Here is a 20,487-nt window from a genome sequence, read left to right on the forward strand (position 1 = left end):
ATTTTATTCTCAAGAATTAATTAACAGTAAATATCTTGATGCCAAAATGCCTTGCAATATGTAATTTCATGTCGGCGTACCTATTCGTAGTCTATGATAGATAATTCATAGAGTATACACCTATTATTATTTATTTGTCACGATTTGTCGACATTTGAATTAAATTATATTTTTCCTTATAGCTGCAATAAAATTAGTTCATAATTATTATGAATTATAATTTTACGACATGTAATACGCCATTAACACAAACAAAGTAATCTCTGATGGTTTAATTAATAACTCGTTTTGGTAAACATAACTACGTTAATCACAAAAAACGACAAATATAATTTTAACTTTTCATTTTACACACATGCGAAAACTTTTGTAGCTAGTCGTTATTTAAAAAAAGTTCCCCGCAAAAACCGTAGTTTCTCTCGTGACAAAAATGCTTGAAGTCAATTTCACGTACGACTGTCACCTTACACTTTCATTTGTTTAAAAAAAAGTAAACGCGTCAGGGCCCCTATTCCAACTTTCATCTCGCCAACTATGCGACTAAACGCTTATATATTACAAGGCGATATCCCGATCTATTTATCACCATTACTTGCCGGATTAGGCGCGTCACGGGCGCTAAGGTAATTATACGTGTTAGAATACTTAATGCCCTCGGTAATTATATGGCCGCATTAGTTGGTAGGATTTGAGAATTGACGCCGTTCTATTTTTGAAGTTAAGTGAGGTTTCAAATGGTTAAATTTGGGTAGAACAAGAGCATAGAAAAAAAAAAATTTAAAATGGACAGTAAATTTATTTGACTCCTACCTAGGGCACCTTGTCAAATCAGATGTCAAATCTTCGGTTAAGTAAATTTATATAAGCCGAAACATATTTAACTCAGTAGGTTAAGTCACTCGTAACATATTATGTGGGTACGCACGACCGTAAGTATCTCTTTCTGCCCTCACTCTATACCATGTGTCAGAAAGAGGTGGTGAATGCGATTGTGATTCCGAGTGAGTTAGACAATAAAGCTTCGGGTTTTTAGGGCTCCGTACCCAAAGGGTAAAAACGGAATCCCTATTACTAAGACTTCGCTGCCCGTCCGTCCGTCTGTCACCAGGCTGTATCTCATGGGGGGCTTCCTTCCATACAACAAACGTGATTTTTTGCCGTTTTTTGCTAATGTCTAATGAATGTTGTAAAGATGGTACGGAACCCTTCGTGCGCGAGTCCGATTCGCACTTGACTGGTTTTATTAACGTATTGAAATTGTAGCCCATTGCCATTATAGTTGGTTGCTGACCAGCCCTGTTTTATGTTTTTATTACACCAGAGGCCATATTGTCTAACGTGCTGGCACTCGCAATTGCATTCACCATTGTTATCTTTCTATCCTCGTCCTAAACCGCATGATAAAAAGAAGTGGTGAAAACGATTGCGATTACGAACGCGTATGGCAATAAGGCCTCCGGCGACTGATTTGTCAATGGTTATCGTTATAGTAACTCATACTATAATTTGGAAACGGTAACCTCAGTTAACACGTTGAGAATATTTCCAATATAAATTTAAACTTGCCCAAAACATAAAATAAATAAATACCTACACAAAATCTTTTCTATTGGGATAACTCTACCATAAGCTAACCCTATAATAAACCAATTTTCAACTAGGAAATTATTTAAATTAATTTCAGCGTTCCGCATTGACGATGGAAAAAACCTTGATTTATGATTTTATTTTAATTAATTAATGTCTTACAGTAAGATCGGCAGTCAGTAAAAAGTAAACTTACTGAAAGGTTTTTGAGATTTAGCGCGATGAGAAGATTGTGACGTAAAAACGGTCATAACAGTAACTGTTTTGGAGGACCAAAACGTTACCGATTTTGATAAAGTATTGATTACATTGGCATTGGCAATTTAGATTTAAAAAATTAAACGTACATTTACATTTGTGATGATTGAGAAAACACCTAAAAAAAGTTAAATCGACTATCGATTGTGGATGAAAAGCACATACCATACACAGTCGTTTGTTAATGGTGTACTTACATATTTTAAATGGAAGCGTTTAGAGGGATAGTTAATAAGAAAAAAGCGTATGTCTGTAGCTAAGAAGTGACAGTGAGACTTAAACCTTAATGATCCTCTTAAAGATGAAGACTGAAAGTATTTTTTTTTTACACCTCGTGTGGCACTCCATTTACTTTTTTGTTATACTTCGTTTGTAATGAGAACAAACAATAACCCGTTTTTTGTAAAGTAATCTTTGCAGCTTCTGTCGTGGATAAGTATTGTAATTAGGTTTACTACAACTTTGATGCAATGTAAGACAAACATTAAATAAAATATCAATTTAAATCATATCTACCTAAGTATACTTAATTTTTTTGTAAGAATGCCCTATTTTTGAAAAAAGGTGGCGCTTAGTGGTATATAAAATATAAAGTCGTGGCATGTTGTGCCAACTATTTAGTGCAAAATAATGCTAATATTTAGCGGATCACCAAATATTACAATGTTGAGCACCAAAAAATATTTTTTTGTGTTGAATATAATCATCACCAGGCGGAAGACGTCCATTGTAAAACAAATACTCATTATAATGAACAACAAACTACAACTATTTAGCTACGTCCATCGAGCCGTTACATGCAACTATCGCGGTCTCGTTAAATTGATACTTCTAATAGAAGGTTCGGTAGTTGCCACTCGCGGACCTACGAGTATCATCCCCAACGATCAACGGTTTGTGTTCGACTCAGTTTTCCACGGAACCAAAATACTTAAAGCCCTTCGCGCTTGGTAATCGTTCACCAGAAAATTATTTACGTTGTACGTAGACGTTATTTCGTGTAATTATATCAACGCATTACGCTACATCCTGCTAGCATTAGCATAAGCGACTCATTACGTAGATTATAGAATGGTCGAGTTTTCCTTGTTCTGTAATGCGGGCGACATTTAGTTTTACTTATTAAAAATTTGTTCTAATAAAAGGCAAATAAAAATCACTTGGTCTAATTTTTTAATGTGTCTTCACCAATTATCAATTCAATTCGATCACTACGAATGGGTGAAATTAGACTCACAAGATTTGTAAAGCACTTGCATGCGAACATCGCAACCTATAGGTAAAAAACATAAATGCGTAAGTGCCATGAATTGCGCGGCGCTTAAGCTATTTTGTACTAGTGCTGTACATGTGTAGAGGTCGCTATAGGGCGATATTACACGTAATTATGGTCCTGGTAAGTTCTTTTCTTGAATAGTGTACTCCATAACTTTGTCAAATCAACATACTTAAGTAACATTGAAAAAATATTACATAACCAACTACAAGCTCGTGTGGTCGACTGTACGTGTACCTACCTAATTACCGAGATAATGACTGGCACAGACAGGGCAGTTGATTGGTACCTGCATTAATGCTAAACACCTCATTAAAACTTAATCTGTGGTAAATCATACATGGCCTCATCATAGGAAATAGGGAAATTTGCCATACAAGCTATCGAAACTGGTAACACTAGGTAATTTCTACTAATATTACTTTATCGCGATTGCTTTTTCAATAAAGAATATATAGAATAAATTCATTTATAGTCAGTCATATATATGCAAGTCTCAACTTGAATGAAACATCACTAAGGTAGCGACTTTCGGGCGGGGAACCAATGGTTCATTTTGCGTCAAAAGTGTCAAGGACTTGAAAGGGGATATTACTGTTTACATTTTTATATAAGCAACAGTGGCGTGGAGTGAATATTTTCGTTAGGCTAGGAGAGTGACAGAAACGTGAGTTAGTATAACAGAAACTCCTCGGAGTAAGTATCCACAAGCTTTGCTATAATTGTCCATACTGAGGTCATATTATAAATTTAGGCAAGCCGGTGAGAATCGAGTTGTTAGGACACGCCACTTAAACAATTAATGAAAAAAACTTCTTTCATAACTTACTGTCAGCATCACAAAAAGTCATTAAATCAATAAGGGCCAGTATGATAGCCTTCACGATGTCGTCACCTTTGCAGTCTGTAATTATGCGCAGGAGTGTAATAACGCGTAATGAAGGGACTTCACCCTTCAATACTGTTGTCTCAAATACGGAGCGAGCGAGAAATACGACGCGGGTTTCGTATACATAAAGAAAGAAAAGAAAGTTTTTTTTTGAGTATAAACATGTCTCGTGGCTTCGCTTGTAGAATCGTTAGATCTGGTATTTGTATTTGAATTCAGGATATTAATATTTTGCCACGTGGATTCGCAAAAATTACGGTCTTCATTTATCTTGTGTGTAAAATACACGTGCAAAATTCCTTGGCTCTTATGAACCGGAAGACGTAGCATGGCTCCCAACAAGATGGACAGTCCAATGAAAGTATCAGGAACCAATGAGGGTTTAATATCGCTAGATGGCGTTAGTATCGAGAGGTTGACGTTTCATCCTTGCTTGCGATTGGCTCGTTTAGTATTAATGATTAATTCCTCTTAATGGCGGCCATAAGGCTTGGGCCAATGTCAGTTAAATTAAAGATAATATTCTTCTTATTCACGTTGTACGGTGATTGTAGTTTTTGCAACTCGATAGCAAAATTACAGAAACCACGCGGAGACCACTTGCGCATTAAAAAATGTCAGACACGAGAGCAATATAGAATTTAGTGATCACTGTTCACTGTTAAGGTTAATCGCCGCATAAAACACTATCAAAATTATACTTCAACTAGCCAAAGAAGCAGAAATACCAAAATTGAAAATACAAACTGAAATAAAGATGCACAGAAAAAACAGAAAAATAAGACCATTACTGGGAATCGAACCCAATTGACCATCAGTGGTGTAGCAGTATAGCACGCGGTACGGATTACCGAGGACCTGGGTTATTTAGGTTTTACGGGATGACCGTAAAAGTAAAAATTTGGAATTGAAATAAAAAATACAAAAAGATTCCAAAAAACCAATCTTAAGAAATACCAAAATTAGATATCGTCTACATCCGCCATGTTCGAATGCTACAAATCGAATCCGCTCGATTAGTTATTTAACCAATCACAAACATGACGCAAATGTCAAACGGATATCACGATACTAACGCCATCTAGCGATAACTCTCATTGGATGCGGGCAACGCAGGATCGTTCGTTGTGGAAAGATTTGGGGAGGCTTTCGTCCAGCGGTGGACAGTTTACGGCTGATATGACGATGATATGAGTCACGTTACTAGTTTTTAACCCCCAATGCAAAAGAGGGGTGTTAGAAGTTTGATCGCTATGTGTCTGTCTGTGGCACCGTAGCTCTTAAACGGGTGGACCGATTTGAATGCGGTTTTTTTTGAAATCAGGGTTTCTAGCGATGATTCTTAGACATGTTTCATCAAAATCAGTTCAGCCGTTTTTGAGATATTGAACTTTGAAGTAACAAAGTCAGGATTTTCCAACTTTTTGTTGGTTAGATTATATTAACAAGCTTTTATTTAGATTTAGCCTGTCCTGTTTGTTTTTCGGTCAAATCTTGCTAGTTAATTTGAATTTAAAGTTATCTGAATAAAAATTTGATTGATTTTATTCATTTCTGGTGATTGGATTGACGTGAAATTTGGCATACTTATGTAAATCTGCTGACAATACGGAAACAATCCTGGCCGGACCACCAGAAATTCACTATCAGGTTACAGTGAATTTCTGGTGGTCCGGCCGGGATCGTTTCCGTAGGGATAGAATGCCTTAATAATTAATGCTAGTACAGTCAACCAAATATACACTGAGCAAAAAAGTTTTTATTAAAAATGTTTGTTTTATTTTTAACGTTAAATTAGATACTTAGGTATAGATTCTTAAGACACACACACAGGCTTGCACTGTTACAAAAAAATTACCATTTGAAAAAATACACACCTAATGTTATGTGTGTTAATAAAAAAAAGGTTTTTCAAAGCTGGCCTCGTGCCACGGAACTCTACATCGATTATAATGTTATTGCTTCGCAGGTAGATGCAATTAGTCATTTAATTATATAATTAAACCAACCATTTATAATAAATAATGAAGTATGTTTAGGTTGAAAAGTCTTGTAATCCCGGTCTATAAATTATGTTGGTTTTATTAAATATCAATTGTGGAAAATGATTATATTTGTGGCCACACTGTAATGGCATTTCTTCCTAATTTCTCTCAGTAGCTTATGACAGCTCATGGAGGGCAGTGCGTATTTTTTGCAGGCAAATTCTGTCGTGGCGATAATGTGACATGAAAGTTATACATAACGGAAAACCAAAGGTATGTTGTAATGTTGTTGTGTTGTGTGTGTTTTATTTCTTGTGATGAAGTAGGTACAAATTATAGAATGTTTTAATAAATATTTCATAATTAATAGCTTAACAAATTGAAAGTGATGTATATTGTATATGTGTATCTCTACCCGTTTTATAATATCAAACGGATGTTATTTTAACTTGATTTATCATTTAATCTCCTGAGCCCTCGCATACCTACTTTATAAAGGGCCAATTAACACTAAGAACAATGGCCGAATGTACTTTATAAAGTACCAATTGTTCATTGAATAAAGAACTAAGATTTTTGAAATAATATCTAAAATAACAAAGCAGGTCAACCACGTCTATAGATTATAAGCACTAAGTTCGTTAAAAAAGTCAGGACTCATGACGATAACTAAATAAAAATAACAGGGATGTGCTAAAAAGCTATTAAGAGGCGACCTACGCCAGTCACTGCTATTTTTAAACAGACGTGGTATAAAATTGGTGTACTTCGTGGCAATAAAAAAAATATTACGATAATCTTGATCGTATTCCTGAGTTAGTCGTTGCTTTCAAAACACGATTAAACTAATTTGGCTCGATAGATTTTATTGCCAAAGTGAGTTCTTACTTTGATTTAGAAACCAAAAATACTCCGTTATTTATAAAGACACTATAATCAAATTACTAAGTCTGATTTACAAACAAAACGTAATAATAATATCTGTCGTGTTATTTCTTAAATCTAAATCGTAATTTCTTTGCATTTATTTTATTTCCAAATTTTTGATGAGCAAAGACTTACGCCACGCCGACGACATATTGCTTCTCTGTCACTTCAACGCAGAGAAACAGTGAGCGCTTAGGTGCTCTGCCTGATTGACCTGCGTCGCTTTTCTCCACAAAATTCATTTACGAAAAAAAACTTTTACATTTACACTTCTTTCATAACACTCAATCTATGAGTAAGGAAATTATTATTAAATTACGTTATCACTGTATTTTGGGTATTTAAGGTGTTTTAGGATAGTCAACACCGAGAAATAAATTAAATAACGCACAAAAAAAACAAGAAGCCCTCATACTCGTACAATGACAGACAACATGTCAGAAGATGTCAGAAGTTGTAAAGTAAGTGTGTTGTTTATTACAAGAATTAGGCAAGTACAGAAAAATTGGTTAGTAGTCTAAATAGTTTTATTGGCTCCATATTGTGTCTATTACTTATAAACTGATAACTACCATAGTAGGAATATAGGACATGTGTTCAAACTTAATACGTGTCTGGTACGAGTATATAGCCTACCCAACGAAGACCAAAAACTGCCTCCCTGGGGAAATCTCGCGTATAAGTCAATTTTGGCATAGTTGTAGGGGATGGTGTTTAAGACCACATACTAAAAGTAGGTACTGATGGGTGGGGGTAGAGCTAACGGGTGGGGAGGAGTTTGTGTAAAAGTCCCATTTAGTTTTTCGTAAATAACTCGTAAACCACAGCAAAAAATGTTCTAAAACATAAGTAATCTACATAAAATTCTCTACAAAAAAAATTCTAAACATTTTTTTTAAGTATGGCGATGGATGGATGTTTGTTACTCTTTCACGTAGAAACTACTGAACGGATTTGCATGAAATTTGCCATACAGGTAATAAATGCTTTATAAAATTATAAACGTGGGTAATTTTACTCAATATAATGTCCACTTGTGATTGAAAAAATTGCCCGCCAGGCAATGTTATATCCTTTGAATGTTTTATCCGACTGTACGAAGCAAATGAGGTTTTTGGTTTTCAAATAAAAAATCGATACCTATCTGCAAATGGATCCATATTTTAGTGTATACCTACCTAAATGAGTATAGGTATTATAAGTTATCTTCAGTTTTGTCTACATTTTGAGAAATATATCTTGCTTAATTTTTAATATTTTGATATAGGTATTTCACTAGCAAGAAATTACTAATACACTTTTAGAAATGTAGGTGTATTTCATAGGCCATAGTTAAATTAAAGTGTACCTAAGAAAATAAAAGTTAGGTGAACTTTAGTATTGTGTCACCCGAAAGACGTCCACTGCTGGACATAATAGGCCTCTCCAAAGGCTCTCCACTCAGACCGGAGTACAATAAAGAGTCATTGTATTGTATTGGAATGCAGCTTTGAAAATACTCATAATAACCGAATTTTCAAATTTTTCGTAATTTCGGCGATTTTCAAGTTAATAAAAACTAATTACCTAAGTACCTAAGTACATAAAATTGAATCAGTTTGAACGTGGGAAATTGTAACGTCATAGCCTTGTCATAGCAGTCAGTCTATGACGTATTCAATACAAACTCCATAACAAACGATCGTTTTGACATTTCTGAAAAACTTTAGCGGTACCGTATTTCGCGGCGCTGCGCGCGAAAACGCGTCGCTGTCAGATAACGCCTACGAACAAATCGCGGTTGCACGCGATCTATCTCAGAGGGGTCGCGGGGGTGAGGTACAAAACCGCTCGCGCAGTTTGGCGTGGGTGGACTCTTAAAATAATTCGGATGACTAAAAATTTGTCAAGAAATAAATTAAAAATAAACATTTTATTATGATTTTGCTAGCGCGATAATAAAATCCTGATTGTATAACACGTGTCGTGTTAATCGGTGATCAGGAGTTCAAAAACTATAATAACCAGCTAAAATTTAATTCAATAGGCGAGATTTTAAGTAATTAGGTCATTGTTCAATTGACTACAATTAATTATATTGTTAAAACTGATAACTACCGGATATATGGTCACCCTGCATTATTGAAGTGAAGTATCTACCTACGGGGAATTCCCCGTAACTTACGTCAATATTCACGACTTTGACAATGTTAACTCATACAAAACTCATTTTATAAGTTAAGTATTAACCTGATCGTTCATCCACTATTACGTCTTATATTTCGTTTTCTAGATTTATTTTACCGTACAACGGCAAAACCTACTAGACACTGGCAAAATTGTCCTCCAATGGACAGAGCCATATTTTTCTGAAAAACAACAACAAGTATTAAGCTTTTTAAAAAGGTTGTAAGCTCTAATACAGTAAAATTTAAATAAATAAAACCGCATTCAAATGGGTCACCCGTTACGGGTCACCCGGTTACAATAACCACACTTACCCCTCAAACACAATAAAAGTTCTGGCGCCCATGAGTCAGTTCCATGTGGTTGTGGCGCATCAATAACTGAATTAGAAAAATTGGCATCTGATCAGCAATTAAAAATTATCGTGTATAAGGCTTTTCTATTCGACTGCTTCTAAGTTTCAGCTGTGTTTCCCATAAGTTAATTAGAATTGTCTTGAACCTTAAATGATGATGACTACTCGATACCGATGGCAACTCCAATACCAACATGGCATTCCACGATTACGATCCCAAATAGCCTAATGACGAAGATCTAATCAGCACTTGGCCCTTTAACAGCTTTATTGCATATCCTACTCGGCCATTCTGACAACAAACGTTGATTAGTACACACACAGCGCACCCACACACGCACACCCGCAATTACACTCATTGTCACATAATTACTACCAACATTTGTCATTGCACCCACGCTCGCGGCAGACGTAATGCACACGGGACAACCTTTAAAACCAAGCAACAGAGGCTAGAATGTGAAAAACTGGGTGCAGGTCAAGTTGGTTCAGTGTTCGGTTTATTGGATTTGAATTGTGACGTGTTAAGACAACAAAGAAAGCATTTTTGAAATTAGCGATTAGTTGCTTAATGACCACGGGTCGATGGACGCGAGGACAGTGGCTTAGTGCTAGCTATAAAGTATTCTATGTTTATAATATGTCTGTTTGCAGGTAATTCACTCGGTCTCAATTATCCATTATTAACCTCGTATTGTAAACAAGATTAAGTACTAGGATGATGAGGTCATGTTGTTATAAATTATATTAAGCAGTTGCTGCGAATGTAAATCAAGTTTAATAAGTATTGTTTAGTTGGTTGACTATAAACTTCTTAGGTTAGTTTGTGTTTGTTTGTAACAGAAAGTCTTTAATCAAGCGGATCCATCTTAGGGCAATATGTATCTTGGGCTCCAACGAATGTGGCCTTGTTGAAACGTAAAAAAAAATGCCATTGACAACAGAAACTCCACCTCTTACTACCTCTCTTACTATCATGGTGTACAATAAAGTCATTGTATTGTGTTGTAAACTTATTTGTTTTCGTGTACTTTGGATATTCTAGACCAGTGTTTTTCAACCTTTTTCATAATACGACCCCTTTTAGTATGAATAAATATTTCGCGACCCCCCTACCCGTTGTTTTTTTTCATGTATTTTATTTTGTGGCAAATATAATTGGTTAACCCATTTACTTGCTAAATATTTTTAAACTTTTTTTTTTACTGTTGTAGTGTTCCCAGCATCTAATAGGAGTTCCGCGACCCCCCTAAAGAGGCTTCGCGACCCACAGGTTGAAAAACACTGTTCTAGACACATGAGGCTGAGGGTCCTGGGCTCCCTGTGCTCTATGTACCCTCATGTACTACTCCGGTACCCTATGTGCTCTTATCGGGTCTTGAAGTCACGAGAAAAATTGTAATAGACTTTAAATTCATCCGTACTTAATTAAGGCGGTATGTACCATCGCAAACCGTATTGTTGAGTTACTCGCCAATATTCATAATTTAGTCGGGGTATACATTAATCGCAACTGTAGAACAAAAGTATGCATTTTTTGCATGTGATAGGTACAGTCAAGTGCAAAAATAAGTATCTATTCGAACCAATCAAATATATTACGGCCTTATTGCGTCGGAATAAGATTCTGTGGCAGATATTTTTAAAAACTTTGAATAAGTACATATTTTTACACTTGACTGTACATGAGTTTCTCAAAAAAGGTTTTAAGTTTTTTTTTATAAAACTCATGGGGAATAGGAATTTTGAAAAATCGATTAGGTTACATCTCATATTCAGTAACATTTATGACAGTGTAGTCAAGAACCATCCTAAGTATTTCTTCCGAGCGAAATTTCAGGCAACGTCATACGAGTAAGTGTTATGACTGTTATGTTTTAGTCTACTCGCCGGTACTTACTGTTCCTAATGTCTAAGAATATTCGAAGTGTTACAGTTTTCTTTGTCAAGGTTCGACGAAAGACCGTGAAAATAGGTGAAAATATTGGAAAGACATATTTCTGATTTTTTATAGTTATTTCACTTACCTGTTAATACTGTTGATTGCTGTGCTCCCGGAGTTCTCCCGTTCGCTTCTTTCTCTCGAACTGCTGACGTATCTTTCGAAATTTTCTCTCTCTTTGTACAGCCTATCCGGCCTCGGAGACGACGACCGCCGCCCTTGCATCTGCTGATTCATATTGTTCTGTTGCACCGTCTGCAGAAGGTTATGATTCGCTTGTGGTTGCTGGAATGCTTGAAGTAGCTCCTGAGCACTAGCTGCTCCGTTCGACAAAAAATTTGGTAGGCCTGGATTTAGGAGCGCGTTTGACAATGTTGGATTCAACATGTTTGGTCGGATGTTTGGTTGCTGTTGCTGGTTGGAGTTAAGGAGCTGATGTGGTTGGGCCATTGCTTGGAGGTTGGCTAGAGAAGTGGAGACGACTTGGCCGTTGTTGAGCGCGAGGTTGACCATCTGGTCGTTGGAGTTTACGTGGTTCACTGGTATAGTAAGGATGGTTTGCGTAGCGATACCTGCAGAAGTAATGTTAAATTAGAATAAAGAGTATAATAATATAGTAAGGAAACATTCAGGCATAAAAAGATTTTATGTATTAATCCAAGTCGTGGTAGCCTAGTGGTTTGACCCATGGCATTTCATGCAGAGGATTGTAGGTTCGAACTTTCGCACCTTTGTTTTTTTTTTATCCTTACGGTTCAAAAGATCAATGCAATCTTTAAGAATACATTGAATAAATAGTAAGGTCTTGTCACCTAATTTGAGTTTACTGAAATTTGAAATAATGGAGGACATATACTTGTATCTCCAGCACCTTAAAGCAAGTTTTATCACCTATTTTTCTTTCTTTATTTATAATCAGAGTGGAAGGATCGATTCTCAGTTAAAACGTCTTCATGGCTTCACAAACCTTGTGAAGTTGGTATTAACAGCTGTGCTCCCTGGATGCCCTGCACCAGTTGTCCTGAAGCTAGAATAAGCTGCGGCATCGGAGACGGCATCGCCGGCGGCAGCATGTTGCTGTTGCCTACCGGGTTTGGTGACCCCATGCCTGCCAACATACCAAGAGAATTACTCACAACAAACAAGTAAATGAGTTCCCAGACACATCAGCCACGGTAATCAACGGGTTAATTGACCAACCCTCATCAAACTCAACTTTCTACTTATGCAATTAAACAATAAAATAATATTGCACTTACAAAAGACCGCGCCTCTAAAGCAATAGGAAATTACCCGATCGGCAACAGACCAAGACTAATTTACCGCGAACAAAACGACCACACCAAAATCTAAAACATCATCTGCATGCCTTACAAGCCCGTTAAATTCGGCATTAACATAACGTATTCATTTAAACCATGACATTTCACATTTTGTAATAAATGCTCTTTCCTACAACGCATCAATTAAGAGCCGAAAAAAATGTATAATTAGCCCTATTAAGACAATAAAACTCTTAATGATCCCGCAACAGTAATATCCGTGAGTTCGTGAAAAAATATGTAATTATACTCATTATTTAAATAGGTTTTTTCGTCCATTACGGCATAGCTTTAATGGAGGTGGAGTGAAGCCGCTATCTTGAATTCATTAAATCGATTGGTTTCGGTAATCACCTAATTACGTATCACGTGATTTTCGAGTTTTTAAGAGTTTTAATGCGCGAACCGTGTCTTTCTGATTATCCGACCTGTCTAATGCTCTAATTAGGGATCCCTCGTGCCGTTTGCGTCCGCCCAAAGGCAGCTCCAAATGCTAATGTGTTGAAAAAGTTAGGAAAAGGCGTCGGGACGTTTGGAGTGTAAATAGTCGAATCAATCAATGCCCAGTGGCTGAGTGTATTTTAAATAATACCTTTTATTTTTTCCGTGCGACGCGAGGGTTTTATGTTAATTTATTTTTTATTTTGTTTTAATGACGTAATGCTTAATGATTAAAAGATCTGAGAGATACAATAATTACAGTGGATGGAGAATAAAGCATCTAATCACATTTAAGCTTTAATTATTCTAGATTTTATAATAATTAATAGCCTTTTGGGAGTGCGCTGCTAAACTTGTCGGCGACTTAAAATGTATACGATTCAGATTCTTTCAGATTTTGAAACAACTCTTTTTTACTCGATTGACGTTCATTAATAAACAGTCATTAGTAATCAGTTACAGTCGCCATCGTGAACATCGCAGCTATTTTGATACTCAAAAATATCCAAACACACCGTCAGTATTGTAAATTTCGTAAGTGCGTGTTTAGATATTTTTAAGCACCCACCTAAATATTTTCGTTTGGCAACCAGGAGTGAAAGAAACGGAAGTTATATAGGTATGTCTTGAGTGGGAGCGCCAAAGTTCGCATACTTTTCGCTAGTCATACCGTAATGATTGTCCGAATCATCGTTTGTCATCATTTTTTTCCCACTGAAACCTTAGATTTTTCTGAACTTTTTAAATGGTCATCTTATAGAAAACATTTGTTTGTTTCATGACAATTCTGGACAATTATTGGATTCAGAGAAAAAAGAATTATGACAAACGATCATTCTGACAAACATTACCAGACGACCAGCCAGATCGCCTAGTGGTTAGAGAACCTGACTTCGAAGCTTGAGGTCCCGGGTTCGATTCCCGTGTCGGGGCAGATATTTGTATGAAAAATACGAATGTTTGTTCTCGGGTCTTGGGTGTTTAATATGTATTTAAGTATGTATCTATCTATATAATTATATTTATCCGTCGCTTAGTACCCATAACACAAGCTTTGCTAAGCTTACTTTGGGACTAGGTCAATTGGTGTGAATTGTCCCGTGATATTTATTTATTTTATTTATTTATTACATTCAGACTTTCAACAAGCGTGCGAGCCGATACGGACCCGTCTTGAATGCAACTAAGTTAATTTCATACAACGGAGTTAGTTTCATAAACTTGGCCGTCCTGAATCAAGTAAAAAATGTAGGTAACCCAGCCAGAATCGAGTTATTGCGACGTCATGCTAATACCACTTATATAGCTCCGATGTTGACGCATTTCTCTATTAAGATATATTTTGTTTAGGGTATTAATTAAGGAAGAATTGCGAAACTAAAGTGGCAGTGGGCGGGGCACATTGCTCGCAGGACTGATGGCCGATGGGGTCAGAAGGTTCTCGAATGGCGTCCGCGGACCGGGAGACAAGCTGTCGGTAGGCCTCCAACAAGATGGAGCGACGACTTGGTTAAGATCGCGGGATCGCGGTGGATGCGGAAAGCACAAGACCGGTTTGAGTGGAGAGCCTTGGGGTAGGCCTATGTCCAGCAGTGGACGTCTTTCGGCGGCCAATGGGCAATGTACAATGTGTGTGTGTGAGTTAATTCTAAAAAAACTATTAAACTATTTACGCACCTGGCGCACTAACACTTAAATTCAAAGGCGAGTTGATGACAGGATTGGACGGCATCGATGTCATCCCCTGTAGGTTCGCTGCAAGTTGCGACATCTGTTGCGACATCTGTTGCTGCAACTGTTGCGACATTGGCATGTTTTGTTGCATGTTAGCGAGGCTCTGCAGGTTTTGGAACATGGACGCCACTGTGGGAGGAAGCGTGAGTTAGTTCTTTGTAGATCACGGCGTTCTTTTTGGACACCAAACCTGGGTAGACAGTATCAATCAATATACACTGTGTTTTGAATTCGGAATATTTTAGCAGATGGTTGAGTTAGTATTTCTGAATCCTACTACCGCAAATGTTTTATAGGATTTTGACTGGGTTAAAAATTGGCTGATGTCTAAAGTGTATAACGTCAAAACGGTGACTTGGTGGCTTAATTGTGAACATTAAAATATACGTATTAGAAAACTTAACAATGGTATTTAATCGAACTAACCCAAAAATCTGCTTAAATATACTGGTTTTTTAAGAATCCTTGTATATGCCCTTTAAGTTGTATTTCTTTAAATAGCTAGGTAGTATTGAAATCATTTTGTCTCCTAAGGTTTCAGAAATTAAAATGCTTTTGCTTTCTGCTGTATGCCATACATTGATGTTTCTTACATTTTTACCATCCAAAATTGGTATTGAATAAATACATCCTCTATAATGTTTTGTCAAATGTTAACCGTTAATTTTCAGAAATAATGATGATAAGACAAAAAAATACGCCAACCTAAAGCCGCATTTATGCGCTTCGAGAGGAGCTGGTGAACACTTGCGGAAAGATTGGTGAACGCTTGCCAAACTTCGACAAACGTATGAGGGTCTAAGCACACTTTACCGGAATTGCGCGAATGACATTTCGGCGTGATAGCGGCGTACGAGTTACGGGCTCGCTTCGCTTTCAAGTCGCCCACTAATCGCCAGTGTGATAAGGCTCTATTAGGCTGCGTTTTCACCAAAGATATGTTTAATATGCTTTTCATGAACCAATAGAAACGCTTCATTTACCTATCCTCATACAGCACATCTCTGGTGGAAACAGCTGAGCGGAGCGAGGCGAGGTAAATGCAGCGTTTCTATTGGTTCATCAAAAACACATTCCTCACAACACATTCTTGCACATTATTAGTGGAAATGCTGCTGCGCTTGCGGCACGTTGCGGACTCGATTCACTATCAACTCGCCCACAAATGGAAAGAGCGATAACACTCTAAAGGAGGTATTACTTAATAAAAGTAAAAATGTATAAAATTCGATGCATTACGAACTCACTGGAGCCATTCAGATGCTGGTGCTGGGGCGTGCGCGTGCGCGGCGAGGGCGACCGGGGTTCTGCTAGCTGCCGGGCCGCGCCTTCCGGCGAGCTCGCGCCGCTCTCTCGGTCCGACTCTGCCTGCTGGCAAAGGAAACCAGGACGTTAGAAAATCATCGTAAATCATGACCGTTTTTGACAATTTGTGTTTTTTTAAATATGGCTCTTAAAAAAAAGCAGGCTGAAATGTGTGGTGCATGGGAGAAATTTGTGTCTAGACTCCTGTCCAGTGGTGTAGGGGTATAGCACGCAGCACGGAATGCTGAGGACCTGGGTTCAATTTCCAGCGCTGGTCTCTTTTTCTGGTTTTTTTTATGTGTATCCATGTTTCAGTTTGTATTTTCGTTGGATTTCACGGGATGAGCCTAAAAGTAACAAATTTGGAGTTGAAATAAAAATACAAAAATACTCCAAAAACCAATCTTAATATGGCTCTCTCCATTGGAGGACAATTTTGTCAGTGTCTAGTAGGTTTTGCTGTTGTACGGTAAAAAATCTAGAAAACGAAATATGAGAGGTATGTAATGGGTGGATAAACCTCTTGTCAAGTTGATCCAGTTCTTTACCTCTTCACCGCCACAAAAAAAACTAAGTGACGTGCTCTGTACGCCACAAAAAAAACTAGCGACAAATCAACTTGATTTTTCATTCCATTGCAGTGCAGAAGGATTAATTTCTAACTGTGGCGTGTGAGGCATTCTATTGGCTTTCACGATGGATGACTGGCGGTGAAGAGACAGTGCTTGTATAAACGCCTTATTACACTTGCGGGTAGCGAGCATAATGATCTTAAATTGTAAAATAAACTTAGCAATAATATAATATAGTTTAATGATGTAAGCCACATCCAACACACTAGATAGACGACGAAAATATTTTATTTTATGATTTAAATTCGGCATTGTTCTGCGTACAGACAAGTTTATAATCTAGTGAGGAAAAATTTGTTCAAAAGTATCTGAACACGACTCTATTGTTATTGGCGTAGATAGTGTTATTTTTGATCAAATTTTTGCTCACAAGTTTATGAACTCGACTGTACCTTGATTTTAGAGAAACTCTATCAAGATCTATGATAAGGTGCTAACAAGCAGGCGGGTCACCTGATGAAAAGCAATCACCGCCACCCAGGACATCCACAACGAATTAATGCGTTCGTTATAAAGTACGCAAGGGCTCACGATGTTATGCTAGAATTTCACCGGCCATTTTACCCCCAAACACAGTAGTGTGTACAGTAGTACCTATCATCATCATTATCATCATCATAATCGGCCGTGGGATAGCGTATACCTTTACTTGCCCGAATTTCATTTGCCCGAATTCCACTTGCCATACCAACGTTTGCTATAAAATATATAGAACCGTGCTATTTCCAGATTTTTTAAAAATCTCATCCTATAGAATGCAGTGGGTTAGGTTAGGTTAGTTTAATATCAATTCTGAAGAAAATACTATTTTAGAAATAAATTACTTTATGGCAAATGAAAATTATGGGAACAATACATTCTGGCATATGAAATTTGGGCAAACGATAGAGAACCGTAGGATAGGATGTCCACTGGTGAACATAGGCCTATCCCCCCTCCAGTTGCTTCGGTTGGAAGCGGCTTGCATCTACCGTGAACCGTGGCTTTAACCAGGTCCCGTCCATCTCGTTGGTGTCCACCAACGCCGCGCTTGCCGATCCGCGGTCTCCATTCGAACTAAAAGAGTATAGTATCTGTTGTAACTGGCTAATCAAAATGTTTAAATTTCTTATTCTTACTATACATTGTATTCTATCTGATGTACGTATGTCACTTCAATAAACAAAGTCAAATACAACATTCGTTATCAGCACGAAACTCTATATTTAACTGAGTATTACTTATAAAAGCTATATATTCTTTATAAAAAGTGAATCTACTAGTCTTTTCCAGTATGTGCGTTTATAAATTATGAAAATCTGTAAATTTTCATAGTTCACGAGGATATTTTCATACTATTTTTGTTGTGACATCAAACAGCTGTGCGTATAAATATGGCAAATTTTCGATTTCTGCATAAAACCACTCATTAACAGAGACGGTTATTCCGTATGGAAATTCAAAATGCGTATGTACCTTATGCATGAAGAGTTATGGGAGACGATTATCGGATATTCTGATAATAGTAAAATTCCTACTGAGGTAAAATCACGTAACGATCAGAAGGCGTCATCGAAAATATGTCTCACTTTAGATGGTATGGCAATAACTCACGTAAGGTCATGCAAAACAGCCAAGGAAGCTTGGGATTCTCTTTCGTCCGCTTACGAGGACAAAGGTTTAGGGCGACGTATAAGCCTCGAACGGAAACTGTACAGGTACTGTCTTGATGATTTTGATTCCATATAGAGACGTACATAAATGCTGTCATGTCAACTGTGCAAGATTTAGCCGACATTGGCACAAATTATGGAAGATGCTTCAATAGCTGCGATTCTTCTTGGAGGTTTAAGTCCTCATATGCACTTTAGTAATGGCTTTGGAAAATTCCAACATAGACATTACAGTGGATTTAATTAAGACCATTATTGAATGAATTGAATAAACCAGCTATAGATAACCCAGATACTGCTCTTCGTACACAAATGAAACAGAACAAACCTTCTACATCCAAACCGAAGAAACCTATTGTGTGTTACGACTGCATGGAGCCAGGACATAAGCGTCCAGATTGTCCCCATAAAAGGACAAGAAGAAGAAACCCGTAAATCACAAAAATTCTCTATGTGCACTGAATGTCAATGACGGATTAGAGCGTGATAAATGGTTTATTGATTCTGGAGCTTCAGCACACATGACGTCACGAGCGGATTGGATGAATAATGTGAGAAGTTCGTCTATTGGGACTGTAACCATTGCAAATGGAGATGTACTGCCCAGTAAAGCATTGGAGATATTTCTATTAGCACTTGCGGTCATATAAAGAAGATTACTGATGTGGTTCATGTACCGAACTTGAATTCTAATCTTATTTCAGTGAAGAAGCAGTAGATAAAGGTTTTAATGTAGTTTTTGATAGAACAGGTTGTAATTTTTATGATTCTGATGTTTTTTCTTGTACAGGTGATGTAATTTTACATGGTTCTATATGTGGTGGACTGTATTCTTTAGACTGCACGGTCAACCCAATTCCTCAATTATCTGCTTTTGAGACCATTCTGATGTTTCTAGCTTCAAGCTCTGGCATAGACGACTAGGTCATTTATGTCGCATCGGAATGGATCAACTGAGGAAGGGACACGCAGTGGGCGTGGACTACTTAGAAGTCGATAAGGAACCATGTATCCCCTGCATTGAAGTAAGCAGAATAGGAAACCTTTAAGAAAGTTTCACATAAAAGATCAACTTCTGTTCTGCAACTTATTCATTCAGATATTGTGGACCATTGCCTGAACTTCATTTCAAGCAATAAGTATATTTTATTTTTTATAGATGATTTTTCTCGTATGACTTTTGTATTCTTTATCTTTCAAAAGCGGAAGTAAAGAACAAGTTTCGTATTTTCCAGTCCACAGTAGAGCGGGAAACAGGAGCAAAGATTAAGATATTGAAGAGCGATAATGGAAAGAATATGTTAATGCTGAATTTTCGAGATATTTACAAAATGAAGGAATTCAACACCAAACAACAGTTCCCTACAGTCCTCAGCAAAATTCTATTGCAGAAAGAACAAATCGCTCAATTTGGAGAAAGTAAGATCAATGCTTTCTGATAGTTCCCTTTCTCCGGCTTATTGGCAAGATGCTGCAGAGATGGCTGTATATCTTAAAATAGGTCTCCTCACCGTGCTCTCAATGGGAAGACGGCGTACGAGAAATGGTATGCTAAAATACCAAATCTTTCTCATCTGCGTGTTTTTGATGCAGAGCATTCATCCATGTCCCTGAATGTAATCGAAGAAATTGGACATGAAGCATCCGAGCATTTTCGTTGGATATTCAGAAGATCCAAGAAGTTATTATTTCAGAGATATTAGATATCCCAGAAGACTTGTGAAAGCAGAGATGTTACTTTCTTTGAATGTGATTTTCAAGATTTGAAAGTAAGACAACTTGTAGTCTGATAATGATTTAACTGAATCAGCAGTTGTACCTCTATTGCTTAGTTCGCAAGTAAACTCGTCAAATAGTTCAGATAGTCGAAACCTGTCACAAGCGCTGTCATCGAAAATGAACAGATTCAACCTGATATTGTAGATATTAATGTCAGAAGATGTTCAGTCTGATATTAATGTCGTGGAACAGTGGCATAACGCTGTTACTCCAAAATGTGTCAGTTCAACCTGTTAT

The 20,487-nt window shown here is 37.2% G+C and overlaps 1 protein-coding gene across 9 annotated transcripts in view; it reads right to left on the reverse strand.

Annotated features, from left to right (window-relative positions):
- The window catches only part of pdm3 (POU-domain protein pdm3), a 214,660-nt gene that overhangs the window by 32,398 nt on the left and 161,775 nt on the right, over window positions 1-20,487 (reverse strand). For 8 of the 9 annotated variants that reach the window (XM_074100558.1, XM_074100559.1, XM_074100561.1 and 5 more), the window contains 4 exons: window positions 16,130-16,253; window positions 14,826-15,011; window positions 12,353-12,493; window positions 11,471-11,957 (listed from right to left, as the gene is read on the reverse strand). In XM_074100558.1, coding sequence (XP_073956659.1) covers window positions 11,471-11,957; window positions 12,353-12,493; window positions 14,826-15,011; window positions 16,130-16,253 — 938 coding nt within the window. The remainder of the gene's footprint in view (window positions 1-11,470; window positions 11,958-12,352; window positions 12,494-14,825; window positions 15,012-16,129; window positions 16,254-20,487) is intronic. The other variant, XM_074100554.1, reaches the window with a different exon arrangement.

Source organism: Choristoneura fumiferana, chromosome 17 (genome assembly GCF_025370935.1).
Source record: "Choristoneura fumiferana chromosome 17, NRCan_CFum_1, whole genome shotgun sequence".
Taxonomy (NCBI): domain Eukaryota; kingdom Metazoa; phylum Arthropoda; class Insecta; order Lepidoptera; family Tortricidae; genus Choristoneura; species Choristoneura fumiferana.